Raw genomic sequence first — 26,852 nt, 5'->3', positions numbered from 1 at the left:
TCACAATAACGGGTGGCACCAGCGTTGCCAGTTTTTTTTTTCGCCAAGTCGGGATTTTGGTACTTTTTGAGTGAAAATAGCGAGATTCTTCCGTCAGAAGCGGGACATAGTAAAAAAACGTATACAATCAAAGATTTTCAAATATTTATCTTTTTATTTGACTTAAAATTACGTTTACGACAATATATTATTATAGCAAAAGTAGCCATAGAAAATGTATTTTAACAAAAAAATAATATTTTGAATCAGATCTACTCTATCGTTAAATTCGTCTTTAGAATAAAAAAGGAAAAAAAATATCTAAGTCTGGTGAAGTGAGTGTCTCTCTCCGAAAAGCGGGACCGAGCCTGTCCCGCGCGGGACATTTAAATTTGATTTAAAAATCGGGACGTCCCGCCAAAATCGGGACGTCTGGCAACGCTGGGTGGCACCCTATGGCGCCGAACTGTTCGGTGCTGTCTTCCTCGCATGCCACTTGTACGCGAACCACGGAGGAACTGGCTATCTTACCTCTAACTAAGCAATCAAAACGTAGTTACCTCTGGTGCGCGGCGGTGACGAGTGCCTGCGCGCGCGCCGCGGCTGCCGCCAGCCTATCTCCAGCTGCGCCGAGTTCACGCGCGCGCCGCGCCAGCAGCGGGCCCGGGTCCTGCGCGCCGCCCACCACCTGCCAACGAACCACGATTGAGATAATAATTATACCAGGCCTGTTCATCTCCGCGAGTTTACATCGAAAACAAAACACGCACGATGGCCCACCTACAGGATACTATTCGACAAGGCCTCACATACGAGCGAGCATTGACTCACGCACGAGTATTCTTGTGTATGATGGAAAAAAATTAAAGAAAATGGTGTACTAAATACTGTGCAGTATTTAACTGCCTAAATAATAATAAAAACACAGAATGTACTTTTTTAAGTTGCCTCAAGACACTGAGAGGTAAATAAGTAGTTAATATTATTCATGATAATTCATGCTAAATCATGTATTTCCTCCGTCACATCATTTTACCGAAGTCAGCCCTTTAGCTTCGGCGCAGTGCCGATCACTGACGTTTGTCAACAAAATGGTGCTTGACTCTTGAGACAGGCTAAATTACACCATATTGTTAGTGACATTGAGCATACATTTTTTTAAATACCTTCGCGAAGTAAAACTTCTGTACGTAGCCTACTTATTATTATTCTGTGATTATACTCCCAAGCCTCTTTCGGCTACGGTAACTACGACAAAATTCCTTTAGTCTGTAATAAAAGGGCTACGCTGGGCTGCCCTATCATGTGCCCTTACATGGCTACAGTAGCCAATCTTGTTGGTAAACGTGCGCGAAAAATGTCGACACGTTAGGAAACCGCTGATGTAGTTGTAAATAATAGCCGCTGCTGGTTGCTCTTCGAAATCGTTAACTTTTTTCTGCACCAGGCGCCTTCACTGGAAAAAAACACTATTGAAATACACGAGCAGCAACGTGTTTTGTTGATGGTAAGTGGTGACCAGGCCCCAATAGACGTTAAAAAAAAACTTTAATAAAAGAATAATGTGGCGTAGCTTATAAATGGGCGTTGTTTTACAAAACCACACTCTGTGTAGATTGTGCCATCTACGAAGACGCGCCCCACCGATTTGTCTCGATGTGACGTCACGGTTGCCCAGTCAACTTGACCGGGTCGTAACGTGTAAATCCGGGTTCCTACTATGCCGGAACGGCAGATCTCCCGGTCCGGTAAAATCGCCGGAAGGCCTAGCGGCGGTACAAATTGTATGAAGCTGTTCAGATTATCCCGGATCCGGCTTTTTCGCCGAGCCCGGCATTTTTACCGAGCGTTTTGTCGCTACAAAATGCCGGCAAAATCACCGGACCGGAGTAATGTGAACGAGTTGCGGCCCACCCCGCCCCGCCCGTGCTCCCCGCACTTCATTCGGCACGGATTTCGGATCCGGTGATCCGGTGTAATGTGAACACCCTTGTCCGGTGTCCGGTTTCCGGCAGAAATTCCGGTCCGGCATAGTGGGAACCCAGCCTAACGCGACTGACCTCAGCGTGCAGTTGCGCGTGCGCCAGCGCTCTCAGCCGCGCGTGGTGCGCGAGCGCGGCGGCGCGCGCGTGCGTGCGGTGCGCGGCGGTGGCGCGCACGCAGCGGGCACGTGCGGCGCGTGCGGCCGCGGCCAGCCCTCCCGCGCGCTCGAGCACGCCGGCTCCAGCACGCCACGACGCGCGCGCCTTCTCGCATAACGACTCCAGAGACACAATGTACCCCGAACTTTGTTTTTTAATTAGAAAATAGTGTAATAATTCTTACAAAACTTGCGCACAAAAAGCAAATCTAGTATGAAAATCATCAAACTTTGGTCGATGGCCGCGCGAAAAAAAAAGACGCCACTTTCCATACAAAATCTGGCATTGCCATTTCTGTGACAGACAAAATTCTACGCGGGCGAAGCCGCGGGCTCGAACGCGCCATCTACGAAGACGCGCCCCACCGATTCGGCTCGATGTGACGTCATGGCTGACCAGAGTGCCCAGTCAACTCGACCGGGTCGTGACGTGTGCCGCGACTGACCTCAGCGTGCAGTTGCGCGTGCGCCAGCGCCCTAAGCCGCGCGTGGTGCGCGAGCGCGGCGGCGCGCGCGTGCGTGCGGTGCGCGGCGGTGGCGCGCACGCAGCGGGCACGCGCGGCGCGTGCAGCCGCGGCCAGGCTTCCCGCGCGCTCGAGCACGCCGGCTCCGGCACGCCAGGACGCGCGCGCTTTCTCGCATAGGGATTCTAGGGACACGCTCCACGATGCTCCTGGGAGACACAAAGTATTGATCGTTTAAAATCTCATTAGCCTAAAAATAGATTGACTCATAATAGTTTAAGTTTCTGTTTATCTGTTTTATCTTTACGCCTTGCTTATACTGTGCAAAGTTGTTCACCTCACCCGAATGTTTTTAATTCTACCGTTAGCAATATTTAACGCCAGCGTTAAACTCAAACGCACGCATTTCAAAATGTACCTTATGCCTAGGACGATTTTATCATTACCTTGCCGTAACACAGTCTTGTACTAGTACGGAAGGTAAAGGATTGTGTTTCTGTACCTACCTACATTTTCCTAATAAAATTGTATTGCTTTGAAATTGGTTTTAAGTTAAGTAAGAGATACAGTTAGTTATATAACTATTTTTCGGTTTGTACAAATTGTAACATTATGCACAATAAACTTATTTGTACTTGTATTTGAAAATCTTCTAAAGGCCGGACATCATAAAGGTAGCAGGGAAGCGCTGGACGCAGACCGCTACAAAACGATACATGGAAAGCATTGGAGGAGGCCTAAGTTCAGCAGTGGACGTCCTATCGCTGAAATGATGATGATGATGATGATGAAAGGCCGGAGCACATTTATTGACCCGGAAAGGGCACCGTAACGTAAACGCCTCGCCTCGCGATTGACAGCGCGCAAAAGGCGACGACAGCTCGCTAAAGGCTATACGGTGTCGATCCCTTTCCGAGTTGACCTTAAAACTGCAAATCTCTCATAGAAAAAACTACCTCTCGTAATTGTAGAGCAGTCAGTGCAGATCAGCTTTTGGGCCAGAAGGGAGGGTATATTCTGACCTAAGTTGGGAGCAAGCAAAGTTCCCGGTGCTTAGACACAAAACTTAAGATAGGTAGTGTTAATTGTGAAAAATCTAAACATTAAAATAACGGTATCGTTATAGCCAACGAATTGCTGTCATAGTGATGACGTAGAAATGTCAATGTCACACTAGAAATGTCAGAATAGAGAAACGCACGCGGGCGGCACCGCGCGCTTTTGTGCTAAGTGATGAATTGTATTTTAAAATGAGGCGATATATTGTAAAAAATACGTATCCAGTGTTTTATTTATAAGAATAGATCTACCGGTCTCTAATAGTAGGCTGGAATAGTAGAATCTAATAGTAGAATGGAGAGGAGAAGTAGCTGCCCTCTCTTGCCCCCATGATACTTATATGTTTAGAAAGAAAGAAAGAAAAATTGTTTATTTGGTTCAAACATAGTAATTTTGCACAATTTGGAAAATAATTATAAATAAATTGTTGAACCAAAATGGCTCCTACTCAGCTTGTATCATATTCCGTAAAGAACATGATGCTGGTATTCTGTAGGAATTTACTGCAAGCGGTATAAGTAATGACAGTTGGTCCCGTACCGATCTCCTTCTGCTCGACCTCGGCGTGCAGGTCGAGCGCGGCGCGGCGCAGCAGCAGGCACAGCGCGCAGGCCAGCGCGCGCGAGTGCACGCCCAGCACGCAGCGCGACACGTACTCCGCCGTGAACCTGACAGGACACACCATCATGTCAATACAGTGTGAGTCACGATAAAGTGTACATATGAAAATAGATGAAACTAGGTTGTGATAGGGATAGAGATTAGAGACATGCGATTCTTGGTTTTGCAAAGGTTATACGATAGAGAATAATACAAAGTAATAAAAACCAACTGTTATAGGGGCATTTTTTGGAGAAATTTAACAAATAACCAAAAAAACACGAATTTAAAAGCAGATTTATTTCAAAAAGTATAATTTTTTATTATTTGTTGGCATTTTCTGAGTATTTTATGTATTTTTTAGTATAGCCTGTTATTTAGCATTATTACTGTTTTTATTTTATCAGGATATACCTCTTTAGTTTATAAGTTATTACGTTTTCTTTACAATAAGTAATTGGAAGAAAAAAATTATATAAAAATTAAAAAAAAAAACAAATATTTTTTTCCGCCTTCAGCGGCGCGGGCGCGCCGGCGCCGCTGAAGGCGCGCGCGGAGCCCACGCACATGGGAACACCTCAACCTCGGTCTGCTGACCTCAGGAACAAGAGCTGAGCACAGTACCTCCTGACCGGCTTGCAGAGCGCGGCGTCGTCGGCGAGCGCGGGCGCGCCGGCGCCGCTGAAGGCGCGCGCGGAGCCCACGCACATGGGAACACCTCAACCTCGGTCTGCTGACCTCAGGAACAAGAGCTGAGCACAGTACCTCCTGACCGGCTTGCAGAGCGCGGCGTCGTCGGCGAGCGCGGGCGCGCCGGCGCCGCTGAAGGCGCGCGCGGAGCCCACATGGGAACACCTCAACCTCGGTCTGCTGACCTCAGGAACAAGAGCTGAGCACAGTACCTCCTGACCGGCTTGCAGAGCGCGGCGTCGTCGGCGAGCGCGGGCGCGCCGGCGCCGCTGAAGGCGCGCGCGGAGCCCACGCACATGGGAACACCTCAACCTCGGTCTGCTGACCTCAGGAACGAGAGCTGAGCACAGTACCTCCTGACCGGCTTGCAGAGCGCGGCGTCGTCGGCGAGCGCGGGCGCACCGGCGCCGCTGAAGGCGCGCGCGGAGCCCACGCACATGGGAACACCTCAACCTCGGTCTGCTGACCTCAGGAACGAGAGCTGAGCACAGTACCTCCTGACCGGCTTGCAGAGCGCGGCGTCGTCGGCAAGCGCGGAGCCCACGCACATGGGAACACTCGGCCACGGTCTGCTGACCTCAGGAACAGGAACTGAGCACAGTACCTCCTGACCGGCTTGCAGAGCGCGGCGTCGTCGGCGAGCGCGGAGCCCACGCACATAGGAACACCTCAACCTCGGTCTGCTGACCTCAGGAACGAGAACTGAGCACAGTACCTCCTGACCGGCTTGCAGAGCGCGGCGTCGTCGGCGAGCGCGGGCGCGCCGGCGCCGCTGAAGGCGCGCGCGGAGCCCACGCACATGGCGAACACCTCGGCCACGGTCTGCACGCGCCGCACCAGGAACACGTCCTCCAGGACTGAGCGCAGCACCGGGCTCTGGAGGGCTGCCTGCGGGTGCACCACATGACACATGTCAATTCATTTACGGTACATCAAGCATATAGCCTAAGGCACATGAGTAAATAAACATTTATGTACAATTTAATGCTGTTGAAACATTGTTAAACAAATAAAATAAAATAAAGAAAAGGAACAGAGACAAAGCTTCATACAAATGCGCTGTGATAGGTACATCACTACAAGTGCAACGCGTGTGTGTGCGTGACCACTGGCCGCTAGTCACGTATGAGCCGAAACCGCTTCAAACTAGATCAGCCAGTGGTCAATCTCAGGGCGTGCAGGCGTGACGCGACGCTCGAACGTCGTGCATGTTTTGTTTTGAAGGTGAAGGATACTTCGTACCAGAAGATTCAGGGGGGGGGGGGAGGGCTAAGGGGGGGCTAGCCATTGAAGTGTGGGATTGCAAATTTAGGATATTTTTCAATATGGGGAGGTGTAGGAGACTTCATACCAGAGGTTTCAGGAGGGGGGTCTGGGGGGCAGGTGGGAAGAAGGAGGGGCTGCAGATTTAGGGGGTTTTTCAAGTTGGGAAGGTGTAGGAGACTTCATACCAGAAGTTTCAGGAGGGGGGGCTAGGGGGGGAGGGGCAGGTGGTTGGAAGGTAGGGTTACAAAACTAGGGGGTTTTGCAAGTTGGAGGTGCAGGAGACTTCGTACTAGAAGTATCAGGGGGGGCAAAGGGGGCGATGAGAGATTTTGGATGGTGCTAGTTGGTTAGAGTAGGCGCTGGAACGGTAGGGGAAGTGGACTGATATCCTCCTACGAAATTGTAGCCTAAAATCAAACATCTAATATTAGATATCAATGTTTTTCCATTGTTTTCGATAAAACATTTAGGAAGTTAATCAAATTAATGATTATTGATTAATGATTAGCAAATTAATCCTGATTATGATTACTTATTTAATCATGTTTATTTTAATCAAATTAATTAATTCATTAAAAAATTAATTGATTAGTGCCAACACTGGTGCCAACCCTACCAAAATAGGTATACATTTTGATAGCTCTTTAGAAGCTTTGTCTCTGTTCCTTTTCTTTACTCATGTGCCTAAGGCTCGGTTCCATCAAGGCGGAGCGGATCGAAGAAATTCTAACAATTTCATGAAATCTGAAGGACATCTAATTGGTTCTTCAAAACATTTCTCCTCTCCACCTCGGTGGTAACCGGGCCTGAAGTACGCTGATCTCGCTAATGTGCTCAAGCTTCTTTCAGACACATAAACTTCTTAAGCTAGTTTTACATTGGGATATACACGGTGTCGCTATTTAAGGGTAAATTTGAAGGACCTATCGAGGAAAATCGACAAGTGCTAAGCGTCATTTACATGATTATTATTACTGACGGGATTGCTACCATGTACCTTAATTTTGAGTTTCCGCTTGCAACAGTGTCGAAATATCGGTACCAATCCCGTCAGTAATAATAATTAGGTTAGTGCCCATTAAAGTTTAAAACAATATGTCATTTACATGATCAATCTTCTTTCAAGCATTATATTGCCCTATTTGGTTTCGCTTGATGACGCCGCTATTGATGGATACACCTGCAACCTCGTTTTCACTCATCATGACGCATCTGTCGATGGATATGCCTGCAAGATCATGTGCTAATGATGATGGCTCACCGATCTATCAAACTAATCGATCCTCGAATCTTAATGACTTCACTGTGGATGGTTATGCCTGAATACTATCAGAGGCACTCACCGACATGTGCATGGCGTCGCTGATGTGGCCGATCTTCTTTCAGGCCGGCTCGTTCATATTGCCCTAGCTGGTTGCACATATTGACGTCTTACGAAGGATACCTACAAAGAGGTCAAGTTGGCGACTCACCGACATGTTCATGGCGTCGCTGCTATGTTCGACCTTCCTTTAGGCTCGTTCTTATTTCCCTAGATGATTTCGCATGATGACGTCCTACGAAGGATACCTACAAAGAGATCAGGTTGGCGACTTACCGACATATGCATGGCGTCGCTGATGTGGTCGATCTTGCGCCAGGCTGGCGGGATGGGCACGGCCAGGTGGTCGGCCAGCTCTCGCGCGCGCAGCTCCACGGCCGCGAAGAGCCCGTTGAAGCCCATGAGCAGCATGCGGCCCGCGCCCTGCTCCCCCTCGCCGTCCGCTGAGAGCAGCGCCTCGTACCGCGCGCGCAGTTCTGCTGCTAGCAGCTGCGCGCCGCTGGCTGGGGACTGGGAGACACCCTTATTTAAAGCGACAAAACATTATAGATCTATAGTCTGGTCTGCGAGCACGTAGAATTTTGTCCAATGACCCCCTCGCCGTCCGCTGAGAGCAGCGCCTGTTCTGCTGCTAGTAGCTGCGCGCCGCTCGCTGGGGACTGGGAGATGCCCTTATTTAAAGAAAACATTACTGATCTAAATATTCAAAAGCGAAAGGTCACTGACTGTCTCACTCATCACGAAATCTCAGAAACTACAAGTGCTGATCTAACAAAGGTATTGGACTATTCTCTGATGTTAAAGATCGTTTCAGCCGAAAGATGTCCACTGCTGGACAAAGGCCCCCCCAAGGATTTCTACAAAGACCGGTCCTGTGCCACTCGCATCCAGGCACCTCCCGCGACCTTCACCAGATCGTCGGTCCACTTAGTGGGAGGCCTGCCCGGCGAGCCGGAGCCGGAAGACGTAAGAAAACATTATTGATCTAAATATACAAAAGCGAAAGGTCAAGACTGACTGTCTCTCTCTCAGAAACTACAAGTGCTGATCTACCAAAGGTATTGACTATTCTCTGATGATAAAGTATCCTATATGAAAGATCTTTCAATAACTGGACGTGTTATGAAGTTCTTTACCACTGTGTGAACAAGTGACACCCTAATGAAATTGTTACATTTGATCCTGGTATTGTTTAGGCATATTTTTATTTCATGATTTTAATTAATAAGGATTATTTTTCTTGATTTTAATGGCGCACAGGAGAGTAGAAAAATTATACAGGGTGGAAACGTTAAGTGATCTCACTCGATTATTTCTAAACTATACAAGATATTGAAAAACTGGTTACTGATCCTGAAAGTGCTTCATGAGCTCTTTTAAACGGTACCAATAATAGGTTACAAAATAAACTGGATCTATCTGAAAATTCAGAGTTTCCAGCTTCCATACTAAATGTATGCCAGACACACAATATTAGAAGTGTATTTTTATTTATTTAATAATAAACTCTTAAAATAAACTCGTAAATTGTATTCTTATTTAAAATTATTTATGGAAAACATTGGTTTTAGGCTTTACTTGCTATAATATTGTCAAGAGATGAGTGTCATGACTGTGGTAGTACTAAATGTATGGAGAAGGAAACATTGAATTTTTGGATAGATCCAGTTTATTCTGTAACCTATTATTGATACCATTGGATAGAGCTGGTGAAGCACTTTTAGAATCAGTAATCAGTTTTACGATATCATGTGTAGTTTTTAAAATAATGTGACTTTACCAAATGTATGGAAGCTGGAAACATTAAATTTTCGGATAGATCCAGTTTATTCTGTAACCTATTATTAATACTGTTTGATAGAGCTCATGAAGCACTTTCAGGATCAGTAACTAGTTTATTGATATCTTGTATAGTTTAGAAATAATCGAGTGAGATCACTTATCGTTTCCACCCTGTATGTCCGTTTAATGCAATTCTTACCTCCATATCCATGATCAGATATCTCAAATGCAGTTCCAGCTGTGCCAGCAGATCGTTAAGCGGCACCGGGCTGTTCACGATGACCGAGTTCAGCTCCGTGATCATCAGCAGCACCGACGGGTCCTCGGAGTGCACCTTCTTCAGCGCCTCGGGGAGAATGATCGTGCTGAAGTTGTAATTCAGTTGAACCAAATCTGCCAGAAGAAGGTTCGCGTTCCGGACGCATTCCACCGCGACCGGCATAGCGGCTTCCTCAGCTGAGGCAGACTGCAGCGGCAGCAGGGAAAGTAACTCCACGGCTTGCATTGACAGAGCGCTCATATCGTCCAGGAACCATTCCCCTTCCCTCGACGTCAGGTCGACGAGACAGTCGCCAGCGCTCTGAGCTCCATTCTCCAACATAAGATATCTCCTGTTCAAGTTACACAGCATTCCAATAACAACACATTCTAGTGCCGATGCCGCGCCTTCCTCAGTCCTCACCCAATTGCTTATATTAGACTTTGCTTCATTATACGCTTCTTGAGCTAAAGTCAACGCGTCAGGTCCACCTTCTAATTGCAATCTCTCCATGGCTTTGTTCAGAGCCACGTTAGCTTCCGCGCTGATCGTTTGCAAGCGGTAGTTGTACGCAACGATTTGGGTGGCGTCGTTGTTGTTGTTCTCGGTAAACATCAGAGTATTAACCTGGTTGGAAACGTCGCGACAAACTTCAGGTGATCTGCTGTCCAGTGCCGCGGCCAAGAATTTACGGAACATCATTATTCGGTGGTACTCAGTGTGGCTCTGTGGGTAGTACTGGGAGACCGCTACGTACTGCGATAGAAGCTCCAAGCACGACCTAACCAGGTGACCCGTTTGTTGCACGCTCTGATTCAGCTCGGTCTCGGCTTGCTCACACTGGGATATCATCGAACTTTGTCCGGCGTTTGTGAGGAAATCTTTGATATGTTCGAATATCGGCAGTTCATCGTCCTCATTTGTTCCTGAAAACTCCTGGACCCACGACATTAGCTGCGGACCATTCAAAGCTTCGTTCGTCTCCGCGAACGCTTCTATCTGCGCGTCAAAATCTTTCAGTATCTTAACGAGCGCTTTCATCGAATCTTCTACAGCGTTCTTGGCTTGTTTGTACGAGCTATACTTTTGGGAGATAGCGTACAGGGGATGGTTGTTCAAATTGGGTCCATACGCTTCTATTTCTTTGATGAGCGCCATTTGCTGGTGGCACTCCTGAAGTTTCGTTTCGATAGACGTCAGCTCTTCGTCCTCTTTCAGCCAGTTGTCCGCGGCTTGCTTGATCTCAGGCAGCAGCGCGGTGAACTGTTCCCTGGAACCAAACCGCTCATCATTAATGCACAATTTTGCAAACCTGTTGAATGATTAAGGACGGAAGTGAATGTTGTTCAATAATTCAAGCGGCTGTTTGCGGAAGCGGCGCGTTTAATCGACATGGCTTTTAGTGGCACATTAACAATTATAATATCTGTAAGACCGCCGAAATTATGCATGTATGTTCGCGTGAAATTACCGGGCCGTAAATATCTCGTGTTTAAATAATGACGTCAGGTAATATTTACATTACAAATTAATAGTTTCATCAGTATAATTTATCTGAAACTGAGTGTGAAACTCAAACGTGTCACTGTCATTGTAGCTAAAAGAGGAAAACCTTTTGTAAAATTCAGGGTATCATCGCGAGTGGTGTAAAGCGATACCATTCATTTTTATTGCCGCCCTCGCCGCACTATCTGTGCACACAGCTGCGCAAAGTTTGCTAAATACTCGTTTTTGTGCCAAAACAAAGCGCGCCGTTGTTTGCCGGCCGTAAAGAAGCTTTATTACGTTTACCTTAAGTTTGGAATGGGTTGTCGGGGCCCATTTGTTGTCTCATGTATATTATGCATTGTTTCCAGATGTAATTTGAGATATTCAAGGATTATAGTGGAACCGAGGCAGTGCCTTCCGGAGCGTGTTTTTGCACCATCCGAAAATAGAATAAGTTAAATGAAAAGATCCTACCATTTCTGCTCCTTAACAGATTGTTCTTGTATGTACCTACTCTTTATATCTCAAACATATTCGTAGTATGTATTAACATATTATGGCCCATTTTTCGTATCTAACAAATACATTTACTAAAACAGCAAAATACGAAAGTACAAACAAATGGTTCGGTTAACTGTACTTTTTGCAGACTCCCTAAAATCCAAAAAAGTAAATCTACGTAATAGCTTCGCTGTGCGCTGACAAAAAATAGTGATCGGAAGCGGAAGCAATAAATACTGCATTGTTAGATCCCGTGTCGGGCCGCTTGATGCTCGCTATCTCAATTCCCACATTTGTTTTGTGGTCTGTCGGCGCTTTTTTATGTCGACAAATTGAACGAATAAATACATTTTTAAATGACAAGCTATTCGTTCTGTATAGAAAAAGTTATAAATAATAATTGTACGGTGCGTCACCGTACAATTGCAAACATCAGCAATATATTGCTATGCGCGGCTGACCCAATTTTATATTTTATGTTTTACATTATTTTAAGTTTAGTGTTCGATTTAGCAGCCTAACAAGTGGCCGCGACTCTCGTTAATCAATTATTGTACCTTTATACGTAATCAAGTAATAAATATCTACATTCAACAAGGAGTTTGAATCATTCTCTTCATAATCAACATAATCAAGAAAGGTGTATAGCTAGCAATAGACCATACATCTTTATTCGAGCCGGATTTATCTACAATCAAGAAAACTCAGTGCTTTGTGAATCTCGCGTACGGAGCGAATCGGTCCATTTGGCCTCCCGGAAGAGGGTCTCACCAACTGGATTGAGAAGGCGCATAATCTGTACAGAGTTCGCAAGGACATTGGGGACTAGTACCTAAACAAGAAATCAAGAATCAAGCAAATACATCAAACAAGAAATCAAGAAACAAGTAAGCATTCATCAAACAAGCAAGCAATCAAAAAAACAAGTAAGAAATCGAGAAACAAGCAAGCATTCATCAAACACTCGAACACTCATCAAAAAAGCAAGTAAATCAGGTACAAATACAATTTATAGCAAGCAATTTCAAGCAATAATCAAGCATGTCTTCAATGGAAGATATTTTAGCAAACCAAGAGCAACTCATAGATGCAATTTACAAAATCCAAACAAATTTCAAGAAAGACGGACGTGAAAGAAAAACAGCAGATTATATTAAACGCAAAATATCTACTTTAGACAATTACTGGGTAGAATTCAACAACAATCACATACAGTTGTGGGCGTGTCAAGACAAGTCTCATGCCTACTTCACCGAAAACAAGTATGAACATATGAAGTCGACGTATGAAAACATCAAAACAGCTCTGCAAATGTACGAGCCAATGACAGAATCCAGGCCGCCGACTCCCCTACTCAAACCTGCAACACCATTAGCAGCACCTTCGACATCCACGGCTCCAGCTACACCCAAGGAGTCACGTGGTACTAACAGCAAAACAGAAGACTTACTGAAAAAGCAAGCAAGTAACTTCAGAGCGTTTCATAGAACGACATCCAATATCAACATCGATTCTATAACTGAGAAATGGGCGTTGGAAGACCTGCTTAATTCTCTGCAATCACGCTGGTCAGCCATTGACAGTCTCCACTGGGAGATTGATAGCGAAACCCAAGGCACCAGTAACAACGAATACGATAGAGCATTTTCATCATACGAGCAAATGTATAACAACATCAAACGAACCATAAACAGCAAGCTTTGGTCGGTATCCCATCGGGAAAAATCCACTCCTCAGATGGATATACCTACCTTCAGTGGAAATTACCATCAGTGGACCTCCTTCAAGGACTTGTTCGTTGAAACAATACACAACAACCCCTCGTTATCGAATGCCCAGAAAATGCAGTTCCTCAAGGGCAAGGTGCGAGGAGAAGCAGACAGGCTGATACAACATCTACCAATTAGTTCCGACAACTACAATATATGCTGGGAAATACTCAACCATCGATACAATAACAAGAAACTTATCTTCACTTCATACATAAACAACTTGCTATCAATTCCTACCGTACAGCAACAATCCTTACATCAAATCAAGCGCCTTCACGACACCACATTGGAAACCATCAATGCCATAAAAAACCTAGGCATTGATATCAGCACATGGGATCCGTTGCTAGTACATCTACTTTCACAAAAACTGGATAATGAATCATTCACCGACTACAATGAATGTCTGGAACAACCACGTGAACTACCAACGATGTCAGATTTTTTGAACTTCCTGGAATGCAAGTTTACAACAATGGAGTCCTCACGTAGAAAACAAGATTCACCAACGACAAGGCCTTTAACACATCAAGCTTCGCCAAAGCCAAATAAAACAAGATTTCAAGTATACTCAAACAATAACAACATGGCAGAACAAAACACAAACAACAATCAACTAAGAACTTACAAGTGTTCTTTATGCAATTACAACAATCATGGAATTTATTTTTGTGAAAAATTCTTATCAATGTCGCCACAACAAAGACTCAATACAGCATCAAGACTCAAGTTATGCTTCAATTGCCTAATAAAGCACCAAGGAAACTGTAGAGTGCAAAAACGATGCCGAGAATGCCAAGGTCAACATAACACAGTATTACACGAAGCCTTTGCATCACCAAATAACACAGCAAGACCAAGTACATCAAGAATGGTCAACCACAGCAACTCCTCCACGACTACTGTTCCCATTCAACAACATGAGTCACCCGAAGTACTGTTGGCAACTGCGATCGTACAAGTTCAAGCCGCCAATGGCAACTACTACAAACTACGAGCACTACTCGACCAAGGATCGCAAACATCAATTATCACCGAGAAAGCAGCTCAAATTTTATCATTACCACGACGTCAATGTACTGGAGTCATAACTGGAATCGGAGCCAAGGAAAATAACTGCAAGGGAATAATAAACATAACTATCAAGTCAAATAACTGCGAATATACATTACAAACCGACGTGCTTATTATGAAAACGCTAATTAACAACCTGCCAAGTAACACATTATCGAAACCATCATGGGAGTTCCTAGAAAACATACAACTAGCAGATCCTGAGTTCTACAAAAGTCGCCCCGTCGACCTACTTTTGGGGGCGGAGGTGTACTCTAACATCATTTTGGATGGCATCTGTCGAGAAAACAATCAATCACCAATAGCGCAACAAACGCGATTTGGTTGGATATTAAGCGGAAGCGCCAATACAACTACATTACAATGCAACGTCTTATTAAACAACATTGAAGATATACAACGATTTTGGCAAATTGAAGACATTACACAACAAGAGTCATCATTATCATCTGAAGATCAAGCATGCATAGAATTTTACAAAGCAACAACCGTTCGACGAGAGGATGGGAGATATCAAGTAAAACTTCCTCTAAAACCCAACTTCATACAAGAATTGGGAACGTCAAAACACAAGGCCATTGCGCAATTCAATCAACTGGAACAAAAATTTACGAAGCAAAATGACACCGCAATTAATTACAAAACTTTTATCGACGAATACCTAACATCAGGTCACATGCAACTTGCACGTGGCAACACGACACCGGAATACTTTTTACCTCACCACTGTGTCTTACGCAACGAGTCGACAACAACTGCACTTAGAGTTGTGTTTAACGCATCTGCAAAAACTTCTACTGGGATGAGCCTCAATGACCTCATGTACAGAGGCCCCAACCTACAACAAGATCTACAGTTTTTAATCTTAAAATGGCGACAATACAAGTATGCATACACAGCTGATATCGAAAAAATGTTTCGACAGATATGGTTAAATGAAGAACATCAACAATATCACAAGATTGTATGGCGAGACAATCAAACGAAACCAATACAAGAATACGAGTTAACCACCGTCACCTACGGCACCAAGGCCGCGCCATTTTTGGCGATGATGACGCTTAAGCAACTCGCAGACGATGAAGAGCATAATTATCAAGAAAATCAAGCAGCTACTGTCTTACGAGATTGTTTCTATATGGATGACCTCATTCATGGAAGTCATTCATTATCATCAGCCAAACAGTTAAAACATGACCTCATAAACCTATTGAAGTCAGGAGGCTTCAATCTAAGGAAGTGGTCATCTAATACACCAGAGCTAGTCGAGGACAGCAACAAGAGAGACAATTTTGATTTTCGTGGACTTGAATCAACGAAAGCATTGGGACTTCGGTGGAACCCACAAGAAGACAGTTTTACCTTTGAATCAAAAATATCAACAAGTCAAACAAAAACCACGAAAAGAACATTATTATCTGCTATATCAACCATCTTCGATCCTCTCGGTTGGCTCTCACCTCTCACTATCAAGCTAAAACTCCTATTTCAATCTACATGGCTGTCAAACATCGACTGGAATGATAACCTTCCGGATGACATTAATTTGGAATGGTTAAAAATCAGAGACGAGATACAAAATATTAATCAAATCAAGGTTCAAAGATGGCTCGAAACGCAAGAAAACGATGTCATTGAACTGCATGGATTTTGCGACGCATCAATAAAAGCATACGCTTGCGTCATTTACTGCAAAATAACACGAAGAGGCCAAAGTACAGTGGTTCTGGTCGCCGCGAAAACGCGACTAGTTCCGGTCAGCAAAACGGTCACATTACCTCGGCTGGAGTTATGTGGCGCAGTTTTATTATCGCAATTAATTGACAAAGTTAGAAAAAGTTTACCCAATTATCAAATCAAGACCCTGGGCTGGACTGATTCAACAGCAGTTTTGGGGTGGCTGCAAGGTGATCCAGACAAGTGGAAGACCTTCGTAGCGAACAGAGTCAAGCAAGTGACTGAAATATTGCCTGGAAGCGACTGGCGATACGTCAAATCTCAAGATAATCCCGCTGATTGTGCTAGCAGGGGTCTGACAGTCACTCAATTAGAAAAGCATTCTCTTTGGTGGCAAGGTCCAAGCTGGCTACATTCATACGAAGATCAACTCGAACAAGCGTCGTTCGAAACAAGTGAAGATCTGAAACAGAAAAAACAAGTTAATACATCTACATACCAAGAAATGAGCACCATCAAGGAATTAATGCAAAAATATAGCACGTTCAAGAAACTGATTCACATCTTAGCGTGGCTATACAGATTTAAATTGACTACACTAAACAAGAAAAACTTACCATCATACCTTACCTTAGAGGAAATCCGTTTCTCCAAGTTGAAAATAATTCAACACGTACAGCAAAAATACTTCTCTCAAGAGATAAATGACCTGAAAACTAACGGGATCATCAACTCAAAAAGCAGCATACTTAACCTCAACCCTCATCTTGACGAACAAGGCATCCTCCGTGTTGGCGGAAGACTAAGACATGCACAGATTAGCTCGGAAATGAAGCATCCTATCATCATTCCACATGCAAGTCATCTTACCGACCTCTTAATCGATGAAGCTCACGCTTTCACTTACCACGGTGGGGCACGTTTAACGACCTCATTCCTTCGTCAACGATACTGGATTGTGGGTGGCATCAGGGCCATCAAGAAGCGCCTACGTGGGTGCGTCAAGTGCAGGCGATACGACACAAACAAGAAACATCAGATCATGGGTGACTTACCACACGCTAGAAGCAACCCATCCCGCCCATTTTATCACACCGGCGTGGACTTTACGGGTCACATCATGATAAAGAGCAGCAAAGGGCGTGGCATCAAGTGCACAAAGGGTTATGTGGCAGTGTTCGTGTGTATGGCGACAAAGGCTGTACACTTAGAACTTGTCTCTGACCTAACCACATCAGCATTCCTAGCCGCTCTAAAGAGAATGGCTGCTAGACGAGGAAAGCCACATCATATCTACAGTGATAATGGCACCAACTTTATCGGAGCAAGTAAAGCCATACAGCAAGAATACGAGATACTTCAATCTACTCTTCATCAAAACAACAGTCATTTTATGCAAGAAATAACAGAAATGAACATTCAATGGCATTTTAACGCCCCTTCCTGGCCTTCAGCAGGCGGCCTCTGGGAGGCCGCAGTAAAGAGCTTGAAATACCACCTCAAACGCGTCGTCAGTGAACAAAAACTGACGTACGAAGAATTTTCGACCGTGTTATCACAGCTAGAAGGGTGTTTAAACGCAAGACCATTGTGTGCCATCAGTGAAGATCCAGAAGATCTGGATTATCTAACTCCATCGCACTTCCTATCAAGTGGACCTGTGCTAACATTATTTGAAACAGAGCAAGATCTCAGAACAAGATGGTATCTATGTCAAAAAATATATAACGACATCTGGAAGAGATGGCGTTCAGAGTACTTAACTCAATTAACTACCAGAGGCAAGTGGAAGCAAAATCAAGAAAACCTCAAAATCAATGATCTGGTAGTCATACACGACGACAACTTGCCATCGGGACGGTGGGCCATGGGGCGCGTCATTGAACTCCACCCTGGCCCCGATGGACACGTGCGAGTAGTTTCATTAAAAACCAAGAACGGTTACCTTAGACGTCCGGTAGTAAAATTATCTTTACTGCCTATCAATCAGAACTCAAATCAAGACAGCAAACAAGTTAATACAGCAAGTGTATCTCCAATACATGAAGAAAACAAGAAACGCGTGAAAAACATTGGTTTCAACTTTAAATCAATAGTATTGGCTCTACTTTATTTTATGAGCATACTTACAACAGCATCATGCACCTTCGTAAACACACCGCTGAAACAAAACCAAGGAATTTATTTCGATAAAATTTCGGATATGCAAGTAATAAGAGACGACTGGACTGTAGTGGTTTATTACAAGATGGAACCATACTGGCAAGGGATGAAGACATTCGAAAATTACTTCAATTACTTGGAAGATACATGCAAGAAACTGAACGAAGAAGTGCATTGTGACGTCATTCTATGGCAGCTACGTCACAGCTACGACGAACTGCAACACTATAATACGATACTGATGACGCAACACACGCGCACACGCTCGCGCAAGCGACGCGGTCTAATCAACGCAGTGGGCTCAGTGGCTAATACACTGTTTGGGGTCCTAGATGAGAAGTTTGCCGAGCAGTATCAGAAAGATATTACTCTCATACATGATAATGAACAACATTTGGCATCACTGTGGCGAAATCAAACATCTATCGTCGAAGCCGAATATAATTTACTGAAAAGAAGCGAGGAAGCCATCAATAAGCAACACAAATTAGTAAACAAACACCTAATTAAAATAGAAAACGCCGTGAACATACTTAATTCAGAGGTGTTCAACATTTCACAAGCAAATTACATGACGTTGACCGCTGTAGCTGCAAGTAACATGATACACGAACTGCGAAATATGCAAGAAACCCTGCTGAATACGGTCACTGACGTTTATCATGGAAGATTCAACTTCCATCTCTTATCACCTGAACAACTTAGAAACGAGCTAAGTGTCATAGTAAGTCAGATCTCAAGTGAACTAACTCTGCCCATAGATAATATACATGTTAGTTTACAAAACATATACCATTTATTGAATATCAAGGCCAGAATGTGCGAAGATTACCTACTGTTTGAGATAAAAGTACCTTTAGTCGGCAGAGATTCCTTCGAAATATTTCATCTCATTCCCGTACCAACTGCAAAAAATCATAGCAAGATGATAGACACGATCCCAATATCAGAATTCTTGGCCATCAACTTAGCTAAAGATGCTTATATCACGATGATAAAAGAAGACATCTCCTCATGTCATCAGCAAGAGCAGACTTATTTATGTCAACTCAAGAAACCTGTATATCACCTCAAGCAAGAAGAAAGTCTTTGTGAATTAGACATCAATAAGAAACAATGCAAAACAGTTGTTCACCCCTGCATCAATAAGTGGGTCGAATTAAACACAATAAACAAGTACTTGTACTTTTGTTGTGAGAGGTGTCAGTTACGAGTGATATGCGCGGATCAGGTGACCGCGCCACAGCTGGAGCAAGCCGGCCTCGTCAGCATTTCACACGGGTGCATTGTCAAGTCCGACCTATTTACCAAGTTATCAAAACAAACGCCGATATCCAGACACAAGACATCAGTCCGATCAACAATATCATCAACACATCGATCCCGATAACATCTATCGTAGACGACACAATTAACGAACGTCAGAGACAACTTTCGGACATCGAGAAAGGTCTGAAAGATTTGAAAGAGCAAGCAGTATTGAGCACAGATGTATCATACCACGATGTACATCAATACGCTCTAATATACATCATCATCGGCGCCGCAGTCATCACGGCAGCGTGGCTGGCGTGGCGGCGAGTGCGACGCGCGGCGACTGTCGCGCCCCCGGAGGAGCGCACTACCGTGCGCCTCTCATCCATTCGAAGCAACTCAAGTGAAGACGAAGACCACAAGAACAAGACTCACAAGATACATAGTGTTAATACGATACATAATGTTAATAAGTCTACGTCGCCCATAGCAACTAGTAGTGCATCCCTATTTTCATAAACTTTACTTTCATCCCGCCTCCATCTCTGGTGGCCCGGAACATGTACGGTGCGTCACCGTACAATTGCAAACATCAGCAATATATTGCTATGCGCGGCTGACCCAATTTTATATTTTATGTTTTACATTATTTTAAGTTTAGTGTTCGATTTAGCAGCCTAACAAGTGGCCGCGACTCTCGTTAATCAATTATTGTACCTTTATACGTAATCAAGTAATAAATATCTACATTCAACAAGGAGTTTGAATCATTCTCTTCATAATCAACATAATCAAGAAAGGTGTATAGCTAGCAATAGACCATACAATAATAATAAATAAATAAAAAATATCCTTGGAAATTTAATCAACCAGCGCTTACCGGCTTCGACGCACGTCGTTTGACCCGGTGGGTTGGTGGGTACCGCCGCGCATAGGGCGGGACAGTGTAGTGTCAAAGTTGAGTTACAGGTTTCTGAACGACCTCGTCTCCGTCTGGCTTGAAGCCTAATAATTTAGCGTACCGATAACACTCTAACATTAGCGGATGAATGGTGGGGCGCGTCTTCGTGGATGAAACGATCTATAGGTGGAAGGAACCCGAACGAGGGAGTACTCACGTGAGCTCGTCAGGTCCCCACACTCCACCAGCGGGTCGTACACGACGCCTCCAGCAGCGTCCGCGGGGAGTACTCACGTGAGCTCGTGCAGGTCGTGCTGCAGCTCGACCGCGCGCACGGCCAGCAGCGCCCGCGCGGCGCGCACGTCGCGCAGGCCGCGCCGGCGCTTGCCGCCGCCCGCCGCGCCCGCGCCCCACTCCACCAGCGGGGCGTACACGACGCCTCCAGCAGCGTCCGCGGGGAGTACTCACGTGAGTTCGTGCAGGTCGTGCTGCAGCTCGACCGCGCGCACGGCCAGCAGCGCCCGCGCGGCGCGCACGTCGCGCAGGCCGCGCCGGCGCTTGCCGCCGCCCGCCGCGCCCGCGCCCCACTCCACCAGCGGGGCGTACACGACGCCTCCAGCAGCGTCCGCGGGGAGTACTCACGTGAGCTCGTCAGGTCCCCACTCCACCAGCGGGGCGTACACGACGCCTCCAGCAGCGTCCGCGGGGAGTACTCACGTGAGCTCGTCAGGTCCCCACTCCACCAGCGGGTCGTACACGACGCCTCCAGCAGCGTCCGCGGGGAGTACTCACGTGAGCTCGTGCAGGTCGTGCTGCAGCTCGACCGCGCGCACGGCCAGCAGCGCCCGCGCGGCGCGCACGTCGCGCAGGCCGCGCCGGCGCTTGCCGCCGCCCGCCGCGCCCGCGCCCCACTCCACCAGCGGGGCGTACACGACGCCTCCAGCAGCGTCCGCGGGGAGTACTCACGTGAGTTCGTGCAGGTCGTGCTGCAGCTCGACCGCGCGCACGGCCAGCAGCGCCCGCGCGGCGCGCACGTCGCGCAGGCCGCGCCGGCGCTTGCCGCCGCCCGCCGCGCCCGCGCCCCACTCCACCAGCGGGGCGTACACGACGCCTCCAGCAGCGTCCGCGGGGAGTACTCACGTGAGCTCGTCAGGTCCCCACTCCACCAGCGGGGCGTACACGACGCCTCCAGCAGCGTCCGCGGGGAGTACTCACGTGAGCTCGTGCAGGTCGTGCTGCAGCTCGACCGCGCGCACGGCCAGCAGCGCCCGCGCGGCGCGCACGTCGCGCAGGCCGCGCCGGCGCTTGCCGCCGCCCGCCGCGCCCGCGCCCCACTCCCCCAGCGGGGCGTACACGACGCCTCCAGCAGCGTCCGCGGGGAGTACTCACGTGAGCTCGTGCAGGTCGTGCTGCAGCTCGACCGCGCGCACGGCCAGCAGCGCCCGCGCGGCGCGCACGTCGCGCAGGCCGCGCCGGCGCTTGCCGCCGCCCGCCGCGCCCGCGCCCCACTCCACCAGCGGGGCGTACACGACGCCTCCAGCAGCGTCCGCGGGGAGTACTCACGTGAGTTCGTGCAGGTCGTGCTGCAGCTCGACCGCGCGCACGGCCAGCAGCGCCCGCGCGGCGCGCACGTCGCGCAGGCCGCGCCGGCGCTTGCCGCCGCCCGCCGCGCCCGCGCCCCACTCCACCAGCGGGGCGTACACGACGCCTCCAGCAGCGTCCGCGGGGAGTACTCACGTGAGCTCGTCAGGTCCCCACTCCACCAGCGGGGCGTACACGACGCCTCCAGCAGCGTCCGCGGGGAGTACTCACGTGAGCTCGTGCAGGTCGTGCTGCAGCTCGACCGCGCGCACGGCCAGCAGCGCCCGCGCGGCGCGCACGTCGCGCAGGCCGCGCCGGCGCTTGCCGCCGCCCGCCGCGCCCGCGCCCCACTCCACCAGCGGGGCGTACACGACGCCTCCAGCAGCGTCCGCGGGGAGTACTCACGTGAGCTCGTCAGGTCCCCACTCCACCAGCGGGGCGTACACGACGCCTCCAGCAGCGTCCGCGGGGAGTACTCACGTGAGCTCGTGCAGGTCGTGCTGCAGCTCGACCGCGCGCACGGCCAGCAGCGCCCGCGCGGCGCGCACGTCGCGCAGGCCGCGCCGGCGCTTGCCGCCGCCCGCCGCGCCCGCGCCCCACTCCACCAGCGGGTCGTACACGAACGCCTCCAGCAGCGTCAGCAGCGTCTCGCGCCCGCGCCGCATCGTACGCAGAACGTGCTCGCACGCCAGCCGGAATATGCCCTGAGGACAAGGAAATATATGAGTTTATGTGACGTGGAAGATGTACACGATAATACCAAGATGTTACCTTCTTTATGTAAGAAGTTAACCCGTATTCTTCTTTATCAAACGAGTAAGAATAACGTGGTGTTTTTAGCCGTAGGCGTGTTGATATTTGTAAGTATGGTTTAATTTGCATCACACCACTTGACAAAGAGTTGGGAGCCATTATACTTAATTTCATTTCGTTTGCAGCGATGAGACAAGACATTACATACACAAAAATTGAATCCTAGCAATTCTGTAAGAACAACGAGAGAACCTTAGCACTCGCTATAAATATTCTCCAAGAAGATGACCGACTATAAAGGTTGATTGAGATTAGCACGCTTCAGACAGCCGCTAATGGGCGCGTGCCGGCGCACACGCAGCAATGCTCAGTAGTTTAGTCGTGTTGCAGACTTGTTGACTTTGCATCGATGCAGGGCTCGGAGTAAAGCGGGGATTATGTTTCTAAATTGAAAAAATCTATCAATTTAGATAAAAATAACTTAGAAATAAAATCTTTTAAAACCATATTTTTTCGTGTTTCAACTTCTGATTCCGTCATCAGACCGTATAGATTAGAATCAAATACCTAATATCATTTAATATACCTACTTACGTTAAATTAATGTTTCCTAGAAAATAGAAATTGTGGGAGAAGCAAAGGGCGAAAAATAGGTGAGCTCTAAAGCGTGTTAGCTTATAGTACACTTAAATACTAGTCAAGTGACAAGAAGTAATTAATAACCCCAGTATCAGTGCGCTGTGTCACGTTTTGCTTCCTCTATAATTAATTATTGTCTGTCATTTAGCCGGGCATCACAAAAACATTAATTTTAGTAGCTTTAGCACCTAATTATTCATACTTGGTGTATAGGGTCATCAACAACATAGCATTGCACATTGTAAACATTACATTGTTGCTGATAATGTGTGAAAGACAAGCTTTCTCATTTTATTTTTTACTAGCTATCCGTCCGCGGCTTCGCCTGCGTGAAATTTTGTCTGTCACAGAAGAACTTAATCGTGCACGTCCCTGTTTCAAAAACCGGGATAAAAACTATCCTATGTCCTTTCTCGGGACTCAAAATATTTATATGCCAAATTTCATCAAAATCGATTCAGTGGTTTAGGCGTGAAAGTAAGACAGACAGACAGAGTTACTTTCGCATTTATAATATTAGTATAGATTATGTAGTACACCAACAAAGTCACATACATTTTAACAGGTACACAGCGTTTCTTTTTGCAATAAGCAATTTCAATTTGCATAAGGTAAATATTATATATTTTTCTTCCTTAACCATTAAACATTTAATGTTTTCCTGCCATAGATAAAGTAGATGTTATTTTTGCCTCTGTGAATTATAATGATACATAGTTCACTCGACAAGTCACTGGTCCGGACGCTTTATGTGGGCTCGATCCCGGAGGACTTCTTCATTGTATCCCGCTCAGCCGGTGAAGGACTAAGGTTTTCACGTTACATTTAATATGAGTGACGTATAATAAGCATTCTTGTATTAAAATAATGTTGTATCCTCCTGAATTTCAAACCATTCAGACAGGTACTAGAAATTAGGGATTAGGTTTTGTGAAAATACCCATTAGGTACATTAGAAATCGAACTTTGGAGACCTCGATTTTATTCTCTTCATCCCAATCCCTTTACTTTTGATCGGAATCAAATCAAAAATTGAAATTTAGAGAGAACCACCATAAGTAACTTCATTTTAAAATCATTTTTTTTTTTCAGTCTGATTTGATTCTCACTCCGTTAGTTTACACAAAAGCAGCAGAACCAAAAACCATGTAATCAAACCGCAACTGTTGTCTGCAACGTAGCATAACCACTAACCATCAATCTTTGAACCGATTTACAATCGAGAACCGATAGAAACAACGCAACGTTAGCACGGCCTAGCCACAATACAGGCAAGAACGGTAGCCTCGTTCTATATGATCTATACTAATATCTATACTATCTATACTAATATTATAAATGCGAAAGTAACTCTCTGTCTGTCTTGCTTTCACGCCTAAACCACTGAACCGATTTTGATGAACTTTGGCATAGAGATAGTCCCGGGAAAGGACATAGGATAGTTTTCATCCCGGTTTTTGAAACAGGGACGCGCGCGATATAGTTTTTCTGTGACAGACAAAATTCCACGCGGGCGAAGCCGTGGGCGGAAAGCTAGTACCCAATAATAATGACCATCTCTTTTACACATTAGGGAGAAACTACCCGCACTCTTTTCTTCAAGTCTTTCAAAAATCGTACTCCGTTAATTCCGGTAGTAGCCGGAGATTTTTCAGTTTTGGGAAACGCCCATAGGCCTCTTACGATTGAAAGTTTAGGTTATTCATATGCACATGAAAGCATGCACATAAATAGATAGTCATGCATTTCCAGCATCTAGCCTCACAATCTCTATACCTGACATGAAGAGAGAACACAATACAAAACTATTCCTGCAGAGTACATACTCTGCAGGAATAGTTTTGTATTGTGTTCTTCGCACATGCGAAGTTGTATGATTGAAAAAGGGGCTGAGAATGTTGACAAGTTTCTTTCCTTACTTCTCAGCAACAGCACATATGTTGTCCCGAAGTGGTGGCAGGCAAAGCTATATTTGGGACGTGTATAAGCGCCCTGGAAAGGGCCTTAGTACTGAATAAATGATTTGATTTGAATTTGATAGGTCTTCTGTGGGTCTAGACAAAGTGCAAATTTTAATCGCAAACCAGTCGAAAAGTGGTCGAAAAGCCCCTTTTTTGTATGGAGTTTTGACGGATTCGATTTTCGATTCGATCAAAAAGTGCGTTTTGTCTAGGGCTACTGGTCCTCACTGAGTGTGGTTCACTCCCGTGTAAACGAGTCGAGATGCGGCTGCATAAATACGCGACTATTGATCTCTTTCATTTTAAAGCATCAGCTTGATTGCTGCCTCCATTTAACTCAAATCGAAATTGCGCTGGACTAGGGCTGGCATAGGAAAATCCGTCGTCCTATTTTAGTTTCCATTTTGGTCTAGCTATTTGGTATTTTGTCTTTAGTTCATTTAGATATTTACATGAGCTTGTAATTTATAGTTTCTTAAAGTGCAATTACCACTGTTACATAATTCCTAATCTTTAGAATATTTAGTCGGTAATAAACCGGCTTTAATGCGGTTTCCAATGTTTGAAGAAAATCTTTTAGTGCGCTCAAATAAATCTTCATTAATCGTATTCTATTAATAGCTGGAACTGCATTTATGTTATCAGCAGCCAGCCCTATTGGGCACGCGCCGGATATTGGATGCGGACCGATGGAACGAACGCGGGCGTCCGTCCGCCTGCAGCCTGATTGCCCGGTGCCGGCTGATTGTCTTAGCTCTCTCCATAAATCCAACGAACTTCATTTCCTATACCTGATTAAGTCAATAGAGGACTTCATATGAAGACGTCTCTGAGCTGTAGTAACCTTACATATTTAAGCCTAGGCGCAGACCACTAACTGTTAGTTGGCCGATTGTTAATCAGTATGGGCATGCATGAAAGTGCGCACATTACACCGATTTGGTATCGGCCGATTCTTCATACAAATTAGAATCGGGTCCAACTATCGGACAACTAAAACTCGGTGGTCTGCGCCTAGGCTAAGAGTAGGCGCACAACGTTGATTTTTAGTTGGCCGATAGTTGTGCCCGATTTTAAATTGTATGAAGAATCGGCCAAATCGAATCGGCGTAGTGTGCGCACTCCCATACATGCCCATACTGATCAACTGCCCGACTAAACTATCGGCTGACGAAAAATCAACGGTGTGCGCCTAATCTAAATGTAATAACATTTCTCAATCCTCCACTGAAACCGAAATCTATCCTAGGTACTTGATATGATGTGCTCTAAAACCGTCCAGCAATACTAGATTGCACTTACTACTTCGCTCTAGCAGGTCAGCCTCAATACAGGCTAATCTGGTTAGTTTGGACATTAGCCGCTGCGCACTCAGGTTCTGGTAAATAGGTTGCGAACACGAGGTAGGTTTGAGATCACGAATAGAAAACACCGTGAATGTTAACTTCTCAAACGATTGTTATTGTGTACGTTAAAGATGATATCGTGGTTTTGAAATAATATCAGACGGAATATTAATACACAGAAC

The 26,852-nt window shown here is 46.1% G+C and overlaps 1 protein-coding gene across 1 annotated transcript in view; it reads right to left on the bottom strand.

The window, feature by feature from the left end:
* LOC135077359 (serine/threonine-protein kinase SMG1) overlaps positions 1-26,852 on the bottom strand; it is a 195,598-nt gene that overhangs the window by 25,726 nt on the left and 143,020 nt on the right. Inside the window, exons 2-11 of the mRNA XM_063971883.1 lie at positions 22,452-22,675; positions 21,033-22,396; positions 20,685-20,853; positions 9,501-10,830; positions 7,796-8,029; positions 5,687-5,820; positions 5,427-5,504; positions 4,183-4,310; positions 2,566-2,792; positions 540-667 (exon numbers count right to left, since the gene is read on the bottom strand). Of these exons, the coding sequence (XP_063827953.1) occupies positions 540-667; positions 2,566-2,792; positions 4,183-4,310; positions 5,427-5,504; positions 5,687-5,820; positions 7,796-8,029; positions 9,501-10,830; positions 20,685-20,853; positions 21,033-22,396; positions 22,452-22,675 (4,016 nt within the window). The remainder of the gene's footprint in view (positions 1-539; positions 668-2,565; positions 2,793-4,182; positions 4,311-5,426; positions 5,505-5,686; positions 5,821-7,795; positions 8,030-9,500; positions 10,831-20,684; positions 20,854-21,032; positions 22,397-22,451; positions 22,676-26,852) is intronic.

Source organism: Ostrinia nubilalis, chromosome 13 (assembly GCF_963855985.1).
Source record: "Ostrinia nubilalis chromosome 13, ilOstNubi1.1, whole genome shotgun sequence".
Classification (NCBI taxonomy): domain Eukaryota; kingdom Metazoa; phylum Arthropoda; class Insecta; order Lepidoptera; family Crambidae; genus Ostrinia; species Ostrinia nubilalis.
The sequence above is the reverse complement of the archived record's forward strand: the minus strand, read 5'-3'. Positions and strand labels throughout refer to the sequence as shown.